We start from the raw sequence: 19,085 nt of genomic DNA, 5'->3' as shown, positions 1-19,085 counted from the left end.
AACATATTTTATGCCCCGTGGAGAGTTCTTTACAATGAGCCATGTATCAACTTTTTTCTATTCAGCACTTTCCAAGATATAGAGGTGCAAATGTTTTCAATTTTCCAAGATGGCGGCCAAACCACGTGACATATGACGTCATAATTATCATAAAAATTGTACAGGTGGAGTTGCACCTATGGTGAAAATTTTCTGTCAATCGCACCAACGGTTGCAGAGAAAATCATATTTATTCTGTGCAGACAAACAGACAAACAAACAAACAAGAAGGAAGACGTCATGCAGAGCACGATATTTGCAAAATCCACCCCCCTTCCCCACCCACCCACCCCCTCCCCCCACCCTCCCCCCACCCAGAAAAAAGGTTGCAGTTGATCCAGAAAATTGTCCATTTCATCAAGATCAAAATTGACGATCTTGATTAAATCTCAGGTCAATAGGATGAAAAGTGATGATTTTTCGATGAAAATTTATGATTTGCCCTGGAATTTGCCCCTTGCCCTGGAATAGACTGTGCCCAATTTTTAACTCACTTTTAACTTTTAACTTTTTAACTCTTTTAACTTTTAACTCTAACTTTTAACTCTCTCGGTCCAAGGCCTCCACTATGACGTCATAATTCGATAATTCGACAAGTACAAAACTTCATCCAATCAAGATGCAATTTCTTGAGTGCCATGTCGGCATAAACTGGTGGAGAAAAAAAAATAATTTTGACGTCATCGGTCACGTGATTTGGCCGCCATCTTTGAAAAACTGAAAAACTTTGCACCTCTATACATATCTCTGAAAGTGCTGAATAGAAAAAATTGAGACATGGCTCATTGTAAAGAACTCTCCATGTGGAATAAAATATGTTAATGATGATGTCATAGGTGCCTCCATTATGACGTCATAATTCGACAAGTACAAAACTTCATCCGATCAAGATGAAATTTCTTGAGCATCATCGAGGGATAAATTGGTGGAGAAAAACAATAATTATGACATCGTCGGTCACGTGGTTCGGCCGCCGTATTTGTTTTAATACAAAAGCCTTAAAAACCACTGAAACACGTCCTGGTGAGGGTCTGCAATCCATGATTGCTCTTTCTCGTTTTAAATGCGATAAGACACCAAATGTATCTTGGTAGCGAATGATGCTACATGACAAGTGTACAGCTGCCAGAGAGCTGCACACAATGCGCTAGGATAGTGACAGCGCTGTGCAGTACACGAACAATAATTATAATGAATAATTAATCGGTAACGTGTTTAATTAAAATCATCTCACCGAACGTGCACATTCTCACTTTTTGACACCTTTTGGTGTGCAACAGCTGACAAGTTTACTTCCAGTGTATAGTCAGGTTCAGTATGTCCAGATTTAAAGTTTCGTTGGATTTTTTGGGGGATTTGGAAAACTATATATTTTTGGAAACTATATTGTATAGTCAGTCAGAAAACCAATGTTGCTATTTGCACAGACTCCTGTATGGCGGCCATCTTGGATTTTCAAAATTGCCGCCGTAGAACTAATTTTTCTCAATATCTCAGCTTCTAAATAACATAGAGCTTTGATTCTAACGGCTAAACATACATTTTCAAGGGCCCCGAATCCAATGGTAACAAGTTCGATAAGCTAGACATGACCATAGAGCTCCTATGTGGCGGCCATCTTGGATTTTTCAAACTGGCCGCCATAAAATTGATGTTTCTCAGGATCTCATCTTCTAAATAGAGCTTCTAAATTCATCTCTAATAATTCCAATGCTAGACAGAGATTCTTCATGGTTACACCAGAATTATCACGCCTGTCAAAAGACTTCAAGAGTCAGTTTGGCCTGGAAGGTGACAAGATCACAGAACATCATGACCTTGGTCCAAGTGCAGTCAAGAGGGAGCATGAAGCAATCAACAAGATCAAGGCTGCGATACTGAGTCACGGGAATCCATTTGACACTGAAGGTGACAAGCTGCACAATGTGATAACGAATGCTTACATCCCAGACGAGTATGTACCACAGATCTTGAACATTGATGTCACTGGTCAGAAGTTGTATGAAGACTACATGTCGGAGCGTATCAATGGAGATGTTAGCCTCTGGGCACCAGTCAAGAAGGAGAACAACAAGATGTTCACGTCTGGGAACAAGAGAACCACAGTGAAACTCAGAGACAGGACTGTGGATCTGAAGGAGACTAAGGAACTGTACGGAAGGCTCATGGTCCTTGCCAAGTCAAACAGAGACGTCAACCAGAAATATGCCATCGGAAATTACGAGTTCATTGTGACACCAAGAGCACTGTTCGCTCCAGATGGGACAATTCTTCCATGCACTGACAAGTCGAAGTTAATTCATCTCCTCGACAAGTTAGCAAGAGCAGAAATTCACCCCGAAGATCAGCAGCAGACACCAGCTGCAAGTGTTCTACAAGAAGATCCAATGGACACAAGAACTATGGCATCCACATCTAGTAAACCTACAAATCGGAAGATTGCACTGGTGGATGGGATGGTACTTGTGCATAAGCTGACAAAGAAACCAGCCACTGTAGTGAAAGTCAACGATCTGGGTGAATGCTTCAATGACAGACTCATGTCTCTAACAAAAGATTGTGATGAGATCATACTGGTCTTTGACACGTACAAAAACGATTCTCTGAAGAGTGCTACCAGGGCTAAAAGAAGGCAAGGAAAGGATGCAGTACAGTATCAAGTCAGAGATGACACCAACATCAAACACATCCCAATGAGCAGATTCCTTTCTCATGACAAAACAAAGGCTGATCTGACTGACTATCTGGCAGCGAAAGCTCTAGAATACAACAGTCACTCATCCAAGTTGATCATCACGTCTGCTTCAGGGCGTACTAGGAGCAACAGTGACCTGCTCTTCGAGGACAACAACCATGAAGAAGCTGACACCCTGTTGATCCACCAGGCCGTGCTGGCATCCCAGCGAAACCCACAAGATGCGCAGTTGGTGTTCTTCTCTCCCGACACAGATGTCCTAGTACTAGTCATAGCAAACTATGACCTACTGCTGAGGAATACATCCATTTCCATGGCCTCTGGAATACTTCAAATAGAGCCACTGTGGACAGCTCTAGGGGTCGAAAGAGCAAAGGTGTTGCCAGCCTTTCATGCTTTCACAGGGGCAGACAACACTGGGAGGTTCTCTCGAATAGGCAAAGCAACCTGGCTGCATGTCTACCTCAAAGCAAGTGAAGATGTCATAGACACCGTGCGAATGCTTTTAGATGCAACTGAAGTGACGGAGGACATGTTGTCCACACTAGCTAACTTTGTATGCGCTGCTTACTCTCCAAATGGCATCCACATCGACAGCATCCCCGAACTACGATGGTATCTCTTTTGCAAACACATGGCAGAAAGTGACAGGCTTCCTCCTACTCTTGGAGCTCTCAAGCAGCACATCCTTGGAGTCCATATCCAAGCCAGAGTGTGGGGTCAGGCAAGCATTGCTCAACAGGATCCTCAGCTGAATCCCCTGCAAAACGGCTTTTACAAAGACACGGATGGACAAGTGAAACCAACCACAACTGAGGAGCCTCCAGCCCCCAAGGCCATCATTCAAATGGTTAGATGTCAGTGCAAAACAGACTGTTCTTCATCTAGATGTTCCTGCAGAACAAACAACTTGGCTTGTACAGACCTTTGTCAGTGTGACATCCAATGCCAAAATGATGAGGACTCTCAAGATGTGATGAACGAAAGCGATGATGATGAGGATGATGATGACTTTACTCAATGATGAATCAAAGCTCTGTGCTCTTTAGAAGGTGAGTTACATCAGTTTTACGGCGGCCAGTTTGAAAAATCCAAGATGGCCGCCACATAGGAGCTCTATGGTCATGTCTAGCTTATCGAACTTGTTACCATTGGATTCGGGGCCCTTGAAAATGTATGTTTAGCCGTTAGAATCAAAGCTCTATGTTATTTAGAAGCTGAGATATTGAGTTCTATTAGTTCTACGGCGGCAATTTTGAAAATCCAAGATGGCCGCCATACAGGAGTCTGTGCAAATAGCAACATTGGTTTTCTGACTGACTATACAATATAGTTTCCAAAAATATATAGTTTTCCAAATCCCCCAAAAATTCCAACGAAATTACAAAGTGAACCTGACTAGTAGGTACTTCCGTTTGGATCGTGAGCATCATGATGTATGTGTAATTCCTATGATACTCTTTATTTAGATTTGATACCTCTTTCTTCTTCAATTTGCTGCTAAATCGATAAAGGGAAGGATAAAGTGGTTTATTTTTTGCCGTGAAATTAATTCTTCCCCCCCTTGCTCTTTTACCGCTCCAGCGTTCCTACTTATACCCATTGATCATTTTTACCTCCGCCGTCGAAGGTGGATGGAGGTTATGCTTTCACCCCTGTCTGTCCGTTTGTTTGTTTGTGAACAAGATATCTCAAAAGTTATGGACAGATTCGGACGAAATTTGGCAGAGAGGTATCATATGTGACAAGGACGAAATGATTAGATTTTGATGAAGATCCAGATTCGTATCCGGCTGGTAGAATTTTAAAAGTGATTCTTCACCATTGGGAGATGGGGCCAAAAACGATACATAGTGGGATATCTCAAAAAGTTACAGATGGATTTGGACGAAACTTGGTGGACAAGTTGTGTGTGTGACAAGGAAGACTAGATTCAATTTTGGTGAAGATTCGGATCCGGATGCGGCTAGTAGAATTTTTTCAGTGATTCTTCACCATTGAGTGATGTGGCCAACCAGGCGGAGGTATGCTCTCTACTGAGTGCCGTTCTAGTTAATATTGTTTTTTGCTGAACAAGTGTACATATTACTAAAATTAACGCTGGGTTGTTAGCAGTAAACAAAATGTTTCGGGAATCAAAAAAAATTGCAAATATTAACTGTATTGTAACATATTGTTACAGATCGCGGTTAGATGTTATAGACCGAGCGGTGGTGTAAGACCGCGACCTAACAAAACTCACCCGATTCACCCAGACTTTGGCCGTATCGCACCCCAGCTGCTCAATGAGGGAAAAGACGAAAACGACGCAATGCAAAGAGGAAAACGAAGACAAAAAGGTTGGAAATACTACTAAATTTATTTACTATTTACACACATAAGCAAAAAGAAAGCAGGCACGTTTATTTACAAGCACATGAGACGCAGGTGACACAGTGAAAATGATTAGCTTATGCAGACTTGACTTAACTACCCAGGACAGAACAAACAAAGACACTGACTCACGCGGGGAATGCCAGGAATGGCAGAAGGTGGACGGCTGGAGGTGCACGCTTGGTGGAGCCAACACGGAGCTTGGTGGAGCCAACACGGAGCTTGGTGGAGCCAACACGGAGCTTGGTGGAGCCTTGGTGTGACGGGTTCTCTCTTCTCTGTAAAAGCTCAACCGTCTTGTCTCTGGTAGAAGCTCAACTCTTCCAGTCTCTTGTAAAAGCGAATCTCTCTGACTCCTCTCCACGGCTTGGGCTCCCTTGTGTCTGCCGGTAAAAACTCATCTCTTTTGGCCACACCCCTGCCTTGGCTTATATAGGCCCCCGCCCCTCAACCTTTGCGAACCTCCCCGACCGCTCTTCCTCCACCCTCTGTAGCCAAACCCCTGGCTCATGGTTGGTCGAGCGGGGCTGGTTCACTCCTCCCCCTCTGACGAGGTGGAGACACGCCTTTCTTCCCCAACCCTGCCTCGTGGCCAATGGCGGCAATTGGATCGGAGGTAATTGGTGATGGGAATGGAAGGGAATCTATCTCTTTCACTGGTGCAATGGAGTACTTCAATTAATGGGAGACACAGCCTTACCCTAAAACACAGAATAAGAGATAACTATCAACAGGTATATTCTATTACTTGGCTGACGTGTATGCTTGTGGACTATGGGACGCCCTTTTGGTCTTTACACAGCTCCGGAGGCAGGAGGCACAGAATAAACAATAATCACAATAATAAAGCACACAATAAAAAAAAATATACAGTCCTCATATCCGCAACAATATTATCCAAGCTATGTTTTTTTAACTACCATTAGCGAAGCAACGGGTTCAATGCTAAGACCACCATGTATTTACTTGCATGCACAAGGATTGATCATTCACACATCATTTCTATTGTTACCAGGAAATACATTGCCTTCAGAAAGTATTCACACCCTTTTACTTTTCTCACATTTTGTTGTGTTACAGCTTGAATTTAAAATTGATTAAATTGAGACTTTTGTCACTGATCGACACATAATACCTCATAATTAAATTGATGTATGTGGGAAAATTACATGCCCAGACCAGGAATCAAACCCAGGTCCTCTGGCAAACCATACAAGTGCTCTGTCATCTGAGCTATCTGGGGGACCCTGACCAAGCATGCAATTTTGCCACATATATGATTGCCACTCTCTTTCGGTCAATGCTTCCGGGGCACTTGCTGCCAACCTTAGGAGCACCAACGGCCTGAACATGAGAGGGTCTTCCTCCAATGGGGGGGACAAATCCATGTCCTCTATTATAAACACCACCGGGGGCATAGTGATTGACTCTTATTAACTATTATAAACACCAGTAGGGGCGTAGTGATTGACCATTATAAACTATTACAAGTCAGGAGACGACGATGGTTCACGAGCGAGCGGTATTCAATGACAAAGGACGGACTGTAACCGAAACAGGCCCGGACAGGCCAGGCCCGGAAATGTCAAAATGAAGGTTACTGACCTTGAAATGAGATAGAAAATAATGTATAATCAGTTATGAGGTTAGTTAACTACACAATACCGAAAATTCGGTGAAAAATGAAATGAAAATAATAAATAATAATAAATAAATAAATAAATAAAATGAAAAATAAAATAAAATAAAAATCGAGCTCCGTTGGTGCTAGACACATGACATTGGCCGAACCAAATATCGAAACCCCTGTCAGATTCCACCAAACCCCTCAGAGAAGATGTAGCTTGAACTCGATTACACCCTAAAAAGACATCTTTTTCAGGCGTGGCTCCGCCCACAATGGACGCAATACGCCCACTCTAGGCAGGACACAACTAGATCATGATATCAACCTCCCATCCAAGTTTCATCAAGATCGGATGATATCATCGGGTAGTTATGCTGCGGACAGACCGACACACAGAGACAGACAGACGCACACACATGACGAATAAAGTGGTCACTTGATAACTCGTGAACCAACAAACACCACTGGGGACGTAGTTTGACTATTCGAAAATATTATGAACATCACTGGGGGCCTAGTGAAACACCACTGGGCCCAAACAACCAACAAATGAAGAGATGGTGACTGAAAATAATTACATAGACCTCGTTTTTTTCATGCGGTTGACAAACTTTGGTACATCATGGGTGATGAAGGTTGTGGTCAAGTTTCATTGGAATTGCTTATGTAGTTTCTGAGGAGGAAGCAAATACCTATTTTGGGGGAGCAACGCTTCCCCTCCCTCCTCCTGTAGATCCAGTTGTGGAGGGGAGGGAAGTATTTTTTTTTGTTTGATTGTTTAAAGTCATGGTGATTACGTTAGTATGATTCTACATGCTGCTGTCTTCTAGCAACCATTGAAATTTGTTTAAAGTACCATGATACTGTTTAAAATAACTTTAGTCGGTATAGTATACTGCTTTATTCTACCAGGTGAGCACCTATGGGTATTGCCCCTATTTTTAAAATACAGTATGTACTTTATCAAGGTAGGTTAGAAAAATGAAGTATAGCTGCCCACCACCTCAAATAGCAGCCTGGCAGCCAAGGCTCTGGCTGAAGCTTTGACCAACAAGTGGTCTTTATCCAGACTGTGCAGGCATCATGTACCAGGTGCTAAATACTATTTCAAGGTGAGGGTGGGGACATCACATTACTGCAAATATCAAATGTCATGAGGTCTCACCAGCTGCATGCCAACATTTGATCTCACCATCACTTAAGGACATCCTCCCAGAATTTTTCACAAGTGTTTCAAAGCTAATTACTGATGAAGCAAAGTTGCCTTCTGATTAATTTTTCACTTTCAAGGTTTAAAAAAAATATGTTTATTTGTTTGCTTGTCCAACACCAGGGAGGAACTCACTTTGCGGATGGTGATGCTGGAGCCCCTGGTGTCTGATGATGAAGGTGGTTCTGTAGGAAACACGGATAGCTCTGAGAGCCTCCTCGACGAATGCACCTCAATTCTGAGTAGGTTATGTCTCTTACACCCACCTCCCCTTTGCTGTAGTATGTTTAGTAGGTAGGTAATGTTGTTGTACTGATTTCATTTGGTGAATGGAAATGTAGAAGTTGGATGTTAAACCTGAAAATATTACTTCCTTGGGATTGTCAGGCATGTACTACTTGTCAATGTTTGCAGCTGTAGAAGAACCCGGGTAGGGTTTGAAACAGCAACGGGCTTACCTTGTGTAGCTTTTTTTTCTTCGTTGCTTCATGTAGCTTTCTCTGGATGGAACAGCATGAGTGTTAATTTATGGAAATCCAAGCCACCTGGGATAATAGCCACGTGAGCTGGACCATTAGGTCCACCCAGGTGTTGCTGCAATGTGATGTTGGGCCGACTCCCCTCCCCCTACTGCAAGAAGATGGGGTGGGGTACTTCCTCTCTGCCTCTCTCTCTCTCTCTCTCTCTCTCTCTCTCTGTCTCTGTCTCTCAACACTGGCACCTATATCAGGCCTGGCCCAAACAACAGCCTGGGCATCGATAGGGCGAAGCCATTTGAGGAGATGGATTACCGGTGCCGCAGGATCAATATCACTGGCCCAGCACCACCGCTGCCGAAGATGGCCGAGCACCTTCGAGATTTGCTCTGCAATGGTTCCTGGCATAATGCGCCAAGACTTCGTGAGACCTACACCCATCATTAGGACGTAGTCTGTGCTCCGACACATCCTTATTTGATATCTCGGATTGTGCGGCTTGCAAAGGAAGTGAGGTACCAAACCACCATCGGGCTTGTAGTAGAGCGGATCGGAGGAAGAATCGTTCACTTTTTGATAAAAGCATCAAACTTGGTACATATCATCACTTGGCCATTACAAGAAAAAATAGATCTAGTGCCATCCCAGTTTTGGCCTATGACAAAGTAGGGCTGGGACAATATGTCTAATACTAAAATACTATATAACTCAACAACCAAGAGGCCTAGAATCTTAATTCTGGTGCCTATATATAGGTTTTTGGGGTCATAGAATTCAAAGAAGGCAATTATGAGTTTGTGTGATCACGTCTTGTACCACTTTTGGAACATAAGTGCCCTTTTCCAGTTTACAGAGACACAACATTTGGTGGTCTTTGTATTGCTTTTTGTATTGATGAAATATAAGATACATGTACCATAAATTAAACTTATAGTGCTATTAAAAAAATAACAGTCAAAACGAATACGAATACGAAGCCGAGTTACTTATTGTTGTAGATACCAATGTGCCATGAGTCAGTTAGGTTTACCATCAAATGTGAAATGCCAGATATCACATGAACTAATCATGGGAAGAACCCCCACATTCGCACAAAGCTGTACACGGCAGGGCTGCTTTTGTGCATTTGCAGTTTGTTCGACAGCCATTGGTACAACCGCATCGAATAAGTTCTCTGCAAACTCTGCTGGCTTCAGGAAGACTGCTCCAAAGAACATCCCAGTTTCCATCACTACTACGAGTCCATCCCCATCCGTCCGGTTGTGGAGGCGTAACCTTTGCTTCAAGCACCTGACTCCAGATGTGACCGGCCTGGTATACTGCTCGTCTAGTGTGCCTAAGTAGAGCACCCTTGGTCGGTGGAATGTTGCTCACGTCTTTGCCTTTCCGTGTGAATAGGTCGATCCTGAGCTCATCAACATGGTGTTTAGAACTTGTTCGGTCATAAAAAAAGTACGACGAATCTCTCCAGAACATCAATAATAGCATCAACATCTGACATTTTGTGGTTGTTCCATCAGCTTCATTAACTCCATTGTAACCTCAGGGCACATGCTCCGTGTATCCCAAGCAGTCTTCTTTCCTCTGCCAGCAAAGCAAGAGGTCGTATCGCACCCAGTAATGGCATGAAACATTGGAAGAGCAATGGACTTCTCAGGACCAATTGCAGCTGAGATATCATGAGCTGGTACCATGCACATATGCTTGCCTGTGCCGAACGCCACCCATAGAGCATCCAGTGTCACTTGTAGCTTTTTATATACATACACTGCCAGAACAACTACATCACTGTCCACAGTACGGATGAGAAGAGTGTTGTGTTGTTTGGCTACATCAGCAACATGAAGCATCGCACGGCTGTCTGCTTCCTCGTGTGCACAAGGGGCTAAACCTCCCGTGTTTCTTGGCTGGCGACAAACAACATCCTCATTCAGCGTACTGATTACTAGTAAGCATATTATGAAATATTTAGTCTGTCAGTGCAGTGTTTTTTTTGTATATTATGGTTCTATACATTTCTTGGTAATTAATCGATACATTCGTGCTATAAGGCTAACCCCCGCTCTAGCGGGGAAAATGGCCTTCTTTTTTTTTTTCTTTTTTTTTTTTTTGTATACTGAATCGAGGCTCGTGAAAGAGCTAACATTTATTTCACAAACAAATCAACCAGACAAACAAAATATACAAAAAGAGGGCACGGAAGACAAGATGGGGAGAGAAGGGGAAGCACACAACCACAACATTTGAGAGCAGGGAGAAGTGTGGGAGGGAGAGGGCTTGGGGGGGAGGAGGCAGGGGGAGGGGGGGGAGAGGTATAAAACACAAGGGGACCGAAATTAGCGGGGGTAGAAAAGATCAAGGTTTTGGATGGGGGAGGATAAGAGATGGTGGTGAACAGCTGTTTTAAAGACCTGGAGGGTGGAGTGGGATTGAAGAGAGTGAGGGAGTTTGTTCCAGAGGCGGGAGAAAAGAGGAATGAAGGAGTGAAGGTGAGCAGAAAGTCTTGATTTTGGCAGTTTAACCACAAGAGGGTTGCAGGCAGATCTTGTGCGACCTGTAGGAATATTTGGGGGACAGAGCCCAGAGAGAGCTGGGGGGGGCAAGGCCAGAGAGGAGTCGGTAGAAGACGGAAAGACCACCAACCTGCCTGCGGTGAGTGAGTGAAAGGCCCTTGGAGTTAGCTTCATCGCGGGAGATTCCAATGATTCTGAACGCTTTGGTTTCAACAGCGTGATGACGAGCTAGGTGTGAGGCAGGAGCACCAGACCAGAGGGGAGAGCAGTATTCCATAGAGCTGCGGATGAAAGCCTTGTATGTGGTGAGGAGCTCAGGTGTGCCAAGGAAGGACTTTGCACGACGGAGGATGCCCAGTCGGCGACTGGCTTTGGAGGCCAGATTTGAAATGTGGTTTTCCCAGGAAAGATCATGGCAAATAGTGAGACCCAAAAGCTTGAGTGACAGAACTTCTTGGAGAGGATTATTCAGAAAGTGGATGGGAGGGTTGTCCAGTCGGTCTTTTCGGAGAGACATCGTAAGAGTGTGAGATTTATCAGGATTGAAAGACATGTTCCATTTGTTTGCCCTGTCTGTGATTTTGTCCAGGTCTGCAGAGAGTGAGGAGGCTGCAGACTGCCGATCTGAGGGATGAGGAATGGAGCGACAGAGAGTAGAGTCGTCAGCAAAGAGATAGAGAGGATTTTCAAGAGAGTCAGAGAGATCATTGATGAAGACCAGAAAAAGCACAGGGCCCAGAACACGACCTTGGGGAACTCCAGCCTGAACAGGAAGAGGAGATGAGAGAAACCCATTCAGGGCCACACGTTGACTACGACCAGAGAGGAAGTCCGCCAGCCATGCATGGAGTCCGCCAGCCATGCCTTAAAACGATCATTCATATTCATTCATTCATTCGTGCTATAAGACCATGAATGTGTCTTCATAAACTTTAAAATGGTACGTACGTTTAAAAGGTGGTAAAAGGTTAAAAGGTGACCACACATACTCGATATTGCCATCTTTGATTTACAGTGCATTCAGAAAGTATTCCGACCCCTTCACTTTTTTCACATTTTGTTATGTTGCAGCCTTATGCTGAAATCGTTTAAATTCATTTTTTCCCTCATCAATCTACACTCAATACCCCATCTATCCATAATTCCAGTAATCTCTGTGTGTTTGTTTGTCTGTGACCGCTGTTTCTCGACAACCACGGGTCCGATATACTTTAAACTTGCCATGTATATTGCTGGGGACCCGAGGATGTGCCTTTTCAAGGTTTCATATTAATCGGACAATTACTTACCGAGCTATGTCCAAAAAACGATTCAACCAATCAGAGAGCAGCGAGCTATCGCGTGTGCCGAACGTGGCGAACACACTCTGCCTCGGACGGCACATTTGAGAGCGTATTCATTTATTTCACGTTTGCAAACTATGTTGGCGCTATGTTGGCGTTAAACTATGTTTTAAAACTAATATAAAACTAATAAAAACGAATTTGCGATTCATCGTAACTGCGATATACGACCTTCCGGAGCTCCCGTGAGAGCGTGCGCCATTACGGATAGTAATTCAATTAAAAACATAAAAACATTGTCCCAATTCAGTCAGAGCGAAGGGCGTTGTTTTAAGCGAAGAGCGTTTTATTTTTCCCCTTAAATTCAGTCGCCGGACGGTGAAAGCTTTTTTTTGGGGGCAGCTACTGGCAGCCACGTACGGCCAATCACAGGACACGTTGTTGTGTCGACGTGCCGTGTTGTTTTCCCTCGCGGTTTGGAATGTTTTTCCTTTTCATTTTTTTTCTCTTCCTTACGGAAGTACGGGCATTTCCTTAAATTTGCGATTCTTTCGCTTTCCTGCGCGTTTGGGCACGCTATGGCGATTTCTTTTCTTTACCAAACTCCGCAAGCCGTTCGCTTTGGACCAAACCATTTCATGTAAATAGAGGGGGGGGATTGTCACCGTACTCGCAAGCCGTTCGCTTTGGACCAAACCATTTCATGTAAATAGAGGGGGGGGATATAATTTTAGATATAGATATAGTACGGGCATGCCCTAGTAATGACAAAGAGAAAACAGGATTTTAGAAAGTTTTGCAAATTTATTTAAAAAAAAAAACTGAAATATCACATTGACATAAGTATTCATACCCTTTGCTATGACACTTGAAATTTAGCTCGGGTGCCTCCCATTTCTCTTGATCATCTTTGCGACGTTTCTCCAGCCTTGATTGGAGTCCACCTGTGGTAAATTCAATTGATTGGACATGATTGGGAAAGGCACACACCTGTCTATATAAGGTCTCACAGCTGACAATGCATATCAGAGCAAAAACCAAGCAATGAGGTCGAAGGAACTGCCTGCAGAGCTCAGAGACAGGATTGTGTCGAGGCACAGATCTGGGGAAGCCTACAAAAAAAACCTCTGCTGCATTGAAGGTTCACAAGAGCACAGTGGCCTCCATAATTCTTAAATGGAAAAAGTTTGGAACAAGCAGGACTCTGCCTGGAGTTGCCTCCCCACCTGGCCAAACTGAGCAATCGGGGGAGAAGGGCCTTGGTAAGAGAGGTGACCAAGAACCCGATGGTCACTCTGGCTGAGCTCCAGAGATCCTGTGTGGAGATGGGAGAAACTTCCAGAAGGACAACCATCACTGCAACACTCCACCGATCTGGGCTTTATGGCAGAGTGACCAGACGGAAGCCTCTCCTCAGTGAAAGACACGTGAAAGACCACAGAATCTTGTTTCTCACAGTCTGAGAGTCCTTTTGGTGCTTTTTTGCAAACTCCAAGCGGGCTTTCAAAAATATACAACAGAATTTTGGATGTTTTTGGAGAGTAACCCTTGGTTCTACCTGGTGAGTGTGGGGGCATTGTCGCTATTTTTTATGCCTCCGCCGATGAAGATGATTGAGAGTTTGTGGCTGGATCAATCTTGTTCACCCACTGTGACCTTCCATTGCTCTCATTTTTCCCCACATCCCTTATTTTTCGAAGTCTCCCTCTGTTGTGTTCCTCAACCATCATGTTGGTGTATCCCTTGATCTCTCTCTCTCTTTCTCTTTCTCTCTTTCTCTCTTTCTCTTTCTCTCTTTCTCTCTCTCTTTCTCTCTTTCTCTCTTTCTCTCTTTCTCTCTCTCTCTCTCTTTCTCTCTTTCTCGCTTTCTCTCTTTCTCTCTTTCTCTCTCTCTTTCTTGAGCGATGAAGAGAAGGACAAGTTCTGGTGTGCGATAGAGAAGCTGATGGAAAACGTGAAAGATGAGGAAGTTGTTGTGGTAGGAGGAGACCTAAATGGACATGTTGGAAGGAGTATGGACGGTTTTGAGGGAGTTCATGGGGGTTACGGATATGGTGTGAGAAATGGAGAAGGTGAAAGGATTTTGGAGTTTGCTGATGGAGCTGATTTGTTGAATTGTAATACTCAGTTCCAGAAAGAGGATAATAAGCTTGTTACATACACGTCAGGTGGGTCGACGACAACCGTTGACTACCTGATGGTGCGTAGGCGAGATGGGGGCACCTCCGGGACACAAAGGTGATCCTGGGGGAGGAGGCTGTTTCACAGCACCACTTGGTTGTCTGTGACATAAGGGTGAAAGGTGCGAGGAGAGCTCGGCGGGTGAAGTACCAACCGAGAATGAAGGTGTGGAGGTTGAAAGAGGTGACCATGAGGGAGGCATTTAAAGAGAGGCTGAGTAGGGTAGAGGATGATGTGGTTGAGCTTGAACGTGGTTGGATGTCAATGAAAGATAGTCTGTTGGGAGCCGTTGGTGAGGTATGTGTGTGGTAGGACGAGAAGAGGAAGAAGTTCAAGGAGTGGCAGAAGGCGAAGGTTACGGGAGCAGAAAAAGCAGAGCATGAAAGTTATAAGGCAGCCAAGAAGGCTGCAAGGAAAGAGGTACCAAAGGCGCAGGAGGGATGGAGGAAAATGTTCGGAGAACGCTTGGATTCGGAAGAGGGTCATAGAGCAGTATTCAGGATTGCAAAGCAGATAGCGAAAGAGAGGTGTGATGTGATGGGGGTGACTTGTTTGAATGATGAAGTGGGACAAATCGTTGTGGACCCAGATGGCATTAAAGGAAGATGGAAAAGATATATGGAAATGCTGTTGAATACAGAGAATGAATGGGATGGCAACATCGAGAGTAACCCAGTTTTAGGACCGGCAGAGAAGATAACTGAGAAGGAAGTTGAGGAAGCGATAAAAGCAATGAAGAGTAGAAAAGCGGGAGGGCCGACGGGAGTTGTGGGAGATATGTTGAAGGCAGCAGGAAGTTGGGGTGTGAAGAGAATGACAGATCTGTAATCTGGTGGTGAAAGAAGGCCGCATTCCAGTGGATTGAGAACTGAGTACCCTCGTCCCTCTATACAAGGGGAAAGGTGACCCTCTGGAGTGTGGCTCGTACCGAGCGATAAAGTTATTGGAGCATGGAATGAAGGTATTGGAAAGGGTGTTGGAGAGGAGGATAAGGAAGAAGGTGAAGATCGACGAAATGCAGTTTGGATTTATGCCAGGAAGAGGAACGATAGACGCGCTCTTTATTGTGAGGCAGTTTCAGGATAAGTACATGGAGAAGAGGAAGAAGTTGTTTCTTGGGTTTGTTGATCTGGAGAAAGCATTCGATAGGGTTCCACACGAAGTATTGACATGGGCATTGAGGAAGTTAGGAGTGGAGGAATGGTTGATCAGAGTAGTGATGGCAATGTACAAAAGAGCGCGCACAGATGTAAGGACGAAGGACGGGAACAGTGGTGAGTTTGAGGTGAAGGTGGGAGTGCATCAGGGGTAGGTACTAAGTCCACTACTATTTGTAGCTGTGATGGAGGTGCTGGCTCAGAACGTAAAGGAGGGTTTACCGTGGGAGTTGTTGTATGCAGATGATCTGGTGTTGATTGCGGAAGGTATGGATGGACTGAAGGAAAAGATGAACAAGTGGAAGGAATGTATGGAGACAAAAGGTCTGAAGGTGAATATAGGAAAGACGAAGGTGATGGCAAGTGGTAAAGCATGTGGTGAGGTGGAAAGAACTGGGAAGTGGCCATGTGCTGTGTGCAGGAAGGGTGTCGGAGTGAACTCCATTCAATGTACAATGTGCGCTGAGTGGGTTCATCAAAAATGTAGTGGTCTGAGAGGGTCATTAACCAGTGCGGCAACTACATTCAAATGTAAGGTGTGCACAGAGGGAGCTGCAGATGGAGGAAATGTTGAGTTGGATCTTGGAGACGGCGTGAAACTGGAAGGTGTGAAAACATTTTGCTACCTCGGAGACATGCTGAATGGAGAAGGTGGATCAGACTCGGCAACGGTTGCTAGATGCATGTTGTGAGGTTGTGAGATGTGCATGGAAGAAGTTTCGGGAACTGAGTGGCGTGCTGATGAGGAGGGGAGTGTCGTTGAAGCTGAAGGGAAAGGTGTATGGTTCGGTGGATGTGCGGAGTATCGTTGAGAGAGAGGAAGACAAATGATGAATTGCGAAAGATGATGGGAATATTGCCTGTGATTGATGCTGTGAAGAGGAACAGGTTGAGATGGTTTGGTCATGTGTTGAGGAAGGATGAAAGTGACTGGTTGAGAAGAGTGATGAAAATGAATGTAGAAGGAAGTAGAGGACGGGGAAGACCGAGAAAGACTTGGCTAAATATGGTGGAAGACGAAATGCGGGCAAGGGGGTTAACAAGGAGAGATGCAGAAAATAGGGCAAAATGGAGAAGATTGTCATGGGGACCGCAAGGCTAACCCCCGCTCTAGCAGGGAAAATGGCCTTAAAATGCATGTTGTTGTTTGTTGTTGTTTCTCTCTCTCGCTTTCTCTCTCTCTTTCTCCTATTCTTTTCATTCTGTCATGCCATGATCTGTTGTGTATTCTCGTTCCTCCGCAATCCTTGACACTTTATACAAACAAACAAAAGCATTTACATGCACTGTAACCCATTTTATTCCTCCAGGTCCAGCACTGTCCTCTTGGGTCATTGGTGCGTCTGTCCCCGTGATGCTTCGTGTCAGCAGCTCAGTGCGGCGAAGCAGGGCAGGGCGTCACTCTCTTGCCAGTGTAGCTGCCCTCATGGAAAGAGAGAAGGAGCGAAGAGAAGAGGAGAAAACCTCTTGGAGGCACTCTCAGCCCATCTTGGATGACAATTCAGAAATCCCATACATCGATGAAGGGTCGAGCTTTGAGCATTAGCTCTCACCTTTGCACCGTGGAGCCGTGGTGTGCCTTCGAGATGAGTATCTGAGTCACAGTTGAATCTGCGGATTTGCAGTCACGGTGACGACTACCTCGATACTCTATTTACCTCCATTTCTCCACAGTGGGGTTCCACTGCATTAGTGGCATAGCTCAGGGATGATACACAAACGCCTTTTGTCGCAGGATTACACAAGCGCCTCTGCAACGCAGACTAATTAACTTAATTGAAGTGTGAGCTGACATGGTGTGTGGTATGAACTTTCCTCACGTACTAAAGCATGAAATTGTACAACCTATGTGCAGCATTCCCAGATGTAGTCTTACGATGCAAAATGTGGGAGCACACTTGGAACCGTTTGGTCTTGGACAAAGAAGTTTCCTGGAAGGAATGCTTTGGTTCTGGATCTGGGACTTTGGAGCAAACTTTATCCTGGTCCTTTTTTGAAGGGTGATCTCAGACCTTGGACCTGAAAAGGTTCGTCAACTTGGACCTTAAAGGAATGACGAGCAAAGCGTATTCTTTGCTCAGACCGAAAAGAGGAAGCCATTTAATTCCATGCTTTTCCCATAACCGACAGAACTGTGGGGTCGAAGCTTTCCACATGGCTTTTGCTACCAAAGAAGCTCGAGCCAGACATTTACACGACCTTTAGCCTATTACGTTAATGGTACACAGCACCCGCAGACCTTGGTGTTGAATCGTTGGGCCTCCGTCATCGGGTTCAAGAAAGGGATGCAATTAGGTATTTCATTCAATATCTATTGGTGCCAATTAATGTAATGTTTAATTTGCAGAATGCAAAAGGAGAGAGATTAACCGTTTACCTCTTGTACAGGTATTTGAATGTGGTAAATCTGTTTTGTAAGCATTCTTCGTATGTGACCTTTGTCCCTTTTAATAACTAATTTAATTTCTCACTTTATTTAACACACAATGAATTGCCTTGTATTATAATCGTCAGTTTGTGCAATGTCAGGGTTAGTTTTTGTTTTTGTTTGGCTGAATTGTCCTCATATTTTTGTTTCGCAATTCTCGCGCTTTAAAAGTATTTTTCATCATTGACCATGTGGCAGGTTATATACATATTAAGTATGCAAAACAATTCTGGAATTGGCCTCTGCCACCTTTTTTTTTTTATTATTATTATTTTTTTCATATACAGTATTCCCATTCTCACTTCTTGCTCCAAAGAACTTTTGACTTTCCTTTCCCTCTTCCTCTATCCGTTTGTGTATTTATTCCTTGGATGGTCCCTTGCTAAAGCATGACTGATTGTTTCAAAGTCACAGATTTTGAGATCGGAGGTTGGGACCAAACGTTGAGTTTAGTGCCAAGGTTTCATGGCCACAGCTGTTTTCTAACTTCTACGAGCAATTCTGTCCACTGATCACAATCCCAGCCATAATTTAAAGCTCCAATGTTCTTTGATTGGGATTTCATTTCTCAAAAAACGTTTTCAGTACTTATTTTCAGTTTGGTTTTCTTTGATCAAAAAGGTACAAAAGAAAAGAAATTTCAAAAAGAATTCTGCGAATCACTCGTGCGATATTTTGTTCTTCCGTGAGCCTTGATATCAATATTAAAATACCCAATGTAAGCAGTATGTTTAGCATGATGCTTGCATATGTTTACCAATGTACAAGAGTAAACACAGTGATTTTCAAAAATTGATTTGCAAAATGCATCAACTGCCAATAAACCTGCTCAATTATTTATTTATTTTTTAACGAACAGTTTGACTATTTTAGGTTGAGAGTTGTGTACTCAACCATAGAAATAGTACTTCAGGGTTGGTCTGAGCATCTGCATGCAATAATGGGTTTTCAACGGTGCCTCGGTGCCACACTCCGAAGGAGCCCATTATAACTAAGATTGAGGGGTTTTTTCGCATACAATGTCGAGGCCTGTGGAGGAACATAGAACAGATCAGAATGTAACAGAACAAAAGGAACAGCACGGTTGAGGGAGAAACTAGAGA

At 44.0% G+C, this 19,085-nt stretch overlaps 1 protein-coding gene across 1 annotated transcript in view; it reads left to right on the top strand.

Annotated features, from left to right (window-relative positions):
* LOC144892983 (uncharacterized) overlaps positions 1–18,704 on the top strand; it is a 65,931-nt gene extending 47,227 nt beyond the window's left edge. Inside the window, exons 19-21 of the mRNA XM_078782143.1 lie at positions 4,990–5,073; positions 8,068–8,186; positions 16,865–18,704. Of these exons, the coding sequence (XP_078638269.1) occupies positions 4,990–5,073; positions 8,068–8,115 (132 nt within the window). The 3' untranslated portion in view covers positions 8,116–8,186; positions 16,865–18,704. The remainder of the gene's footprint in view (positions 1–4,989; positions 5,074–8,067; positions 8,187–16,864) is intronic.
* Positions 18,705–19,085: the final 381 nt, after the last annotated feature.

This window comes from Myxine glutinosa, chromosome 7 (assembly GCF_964187855.1).
Source record: "Myxine glutinosa chromosome 7, kmMyxGlut1.1, whole genome shotgun sequence".
NCBI lineage: Eukaryota > Metazoa > Chordata > Myxini > Myxiniformes > Myxinidae > Myxine > Myxine glutinosa.
The sequence above is the reverse complement of the archived record's forward strand: the minus strand, read 5'-3'. Positions and strand labels throughout refer to the sequence as shown.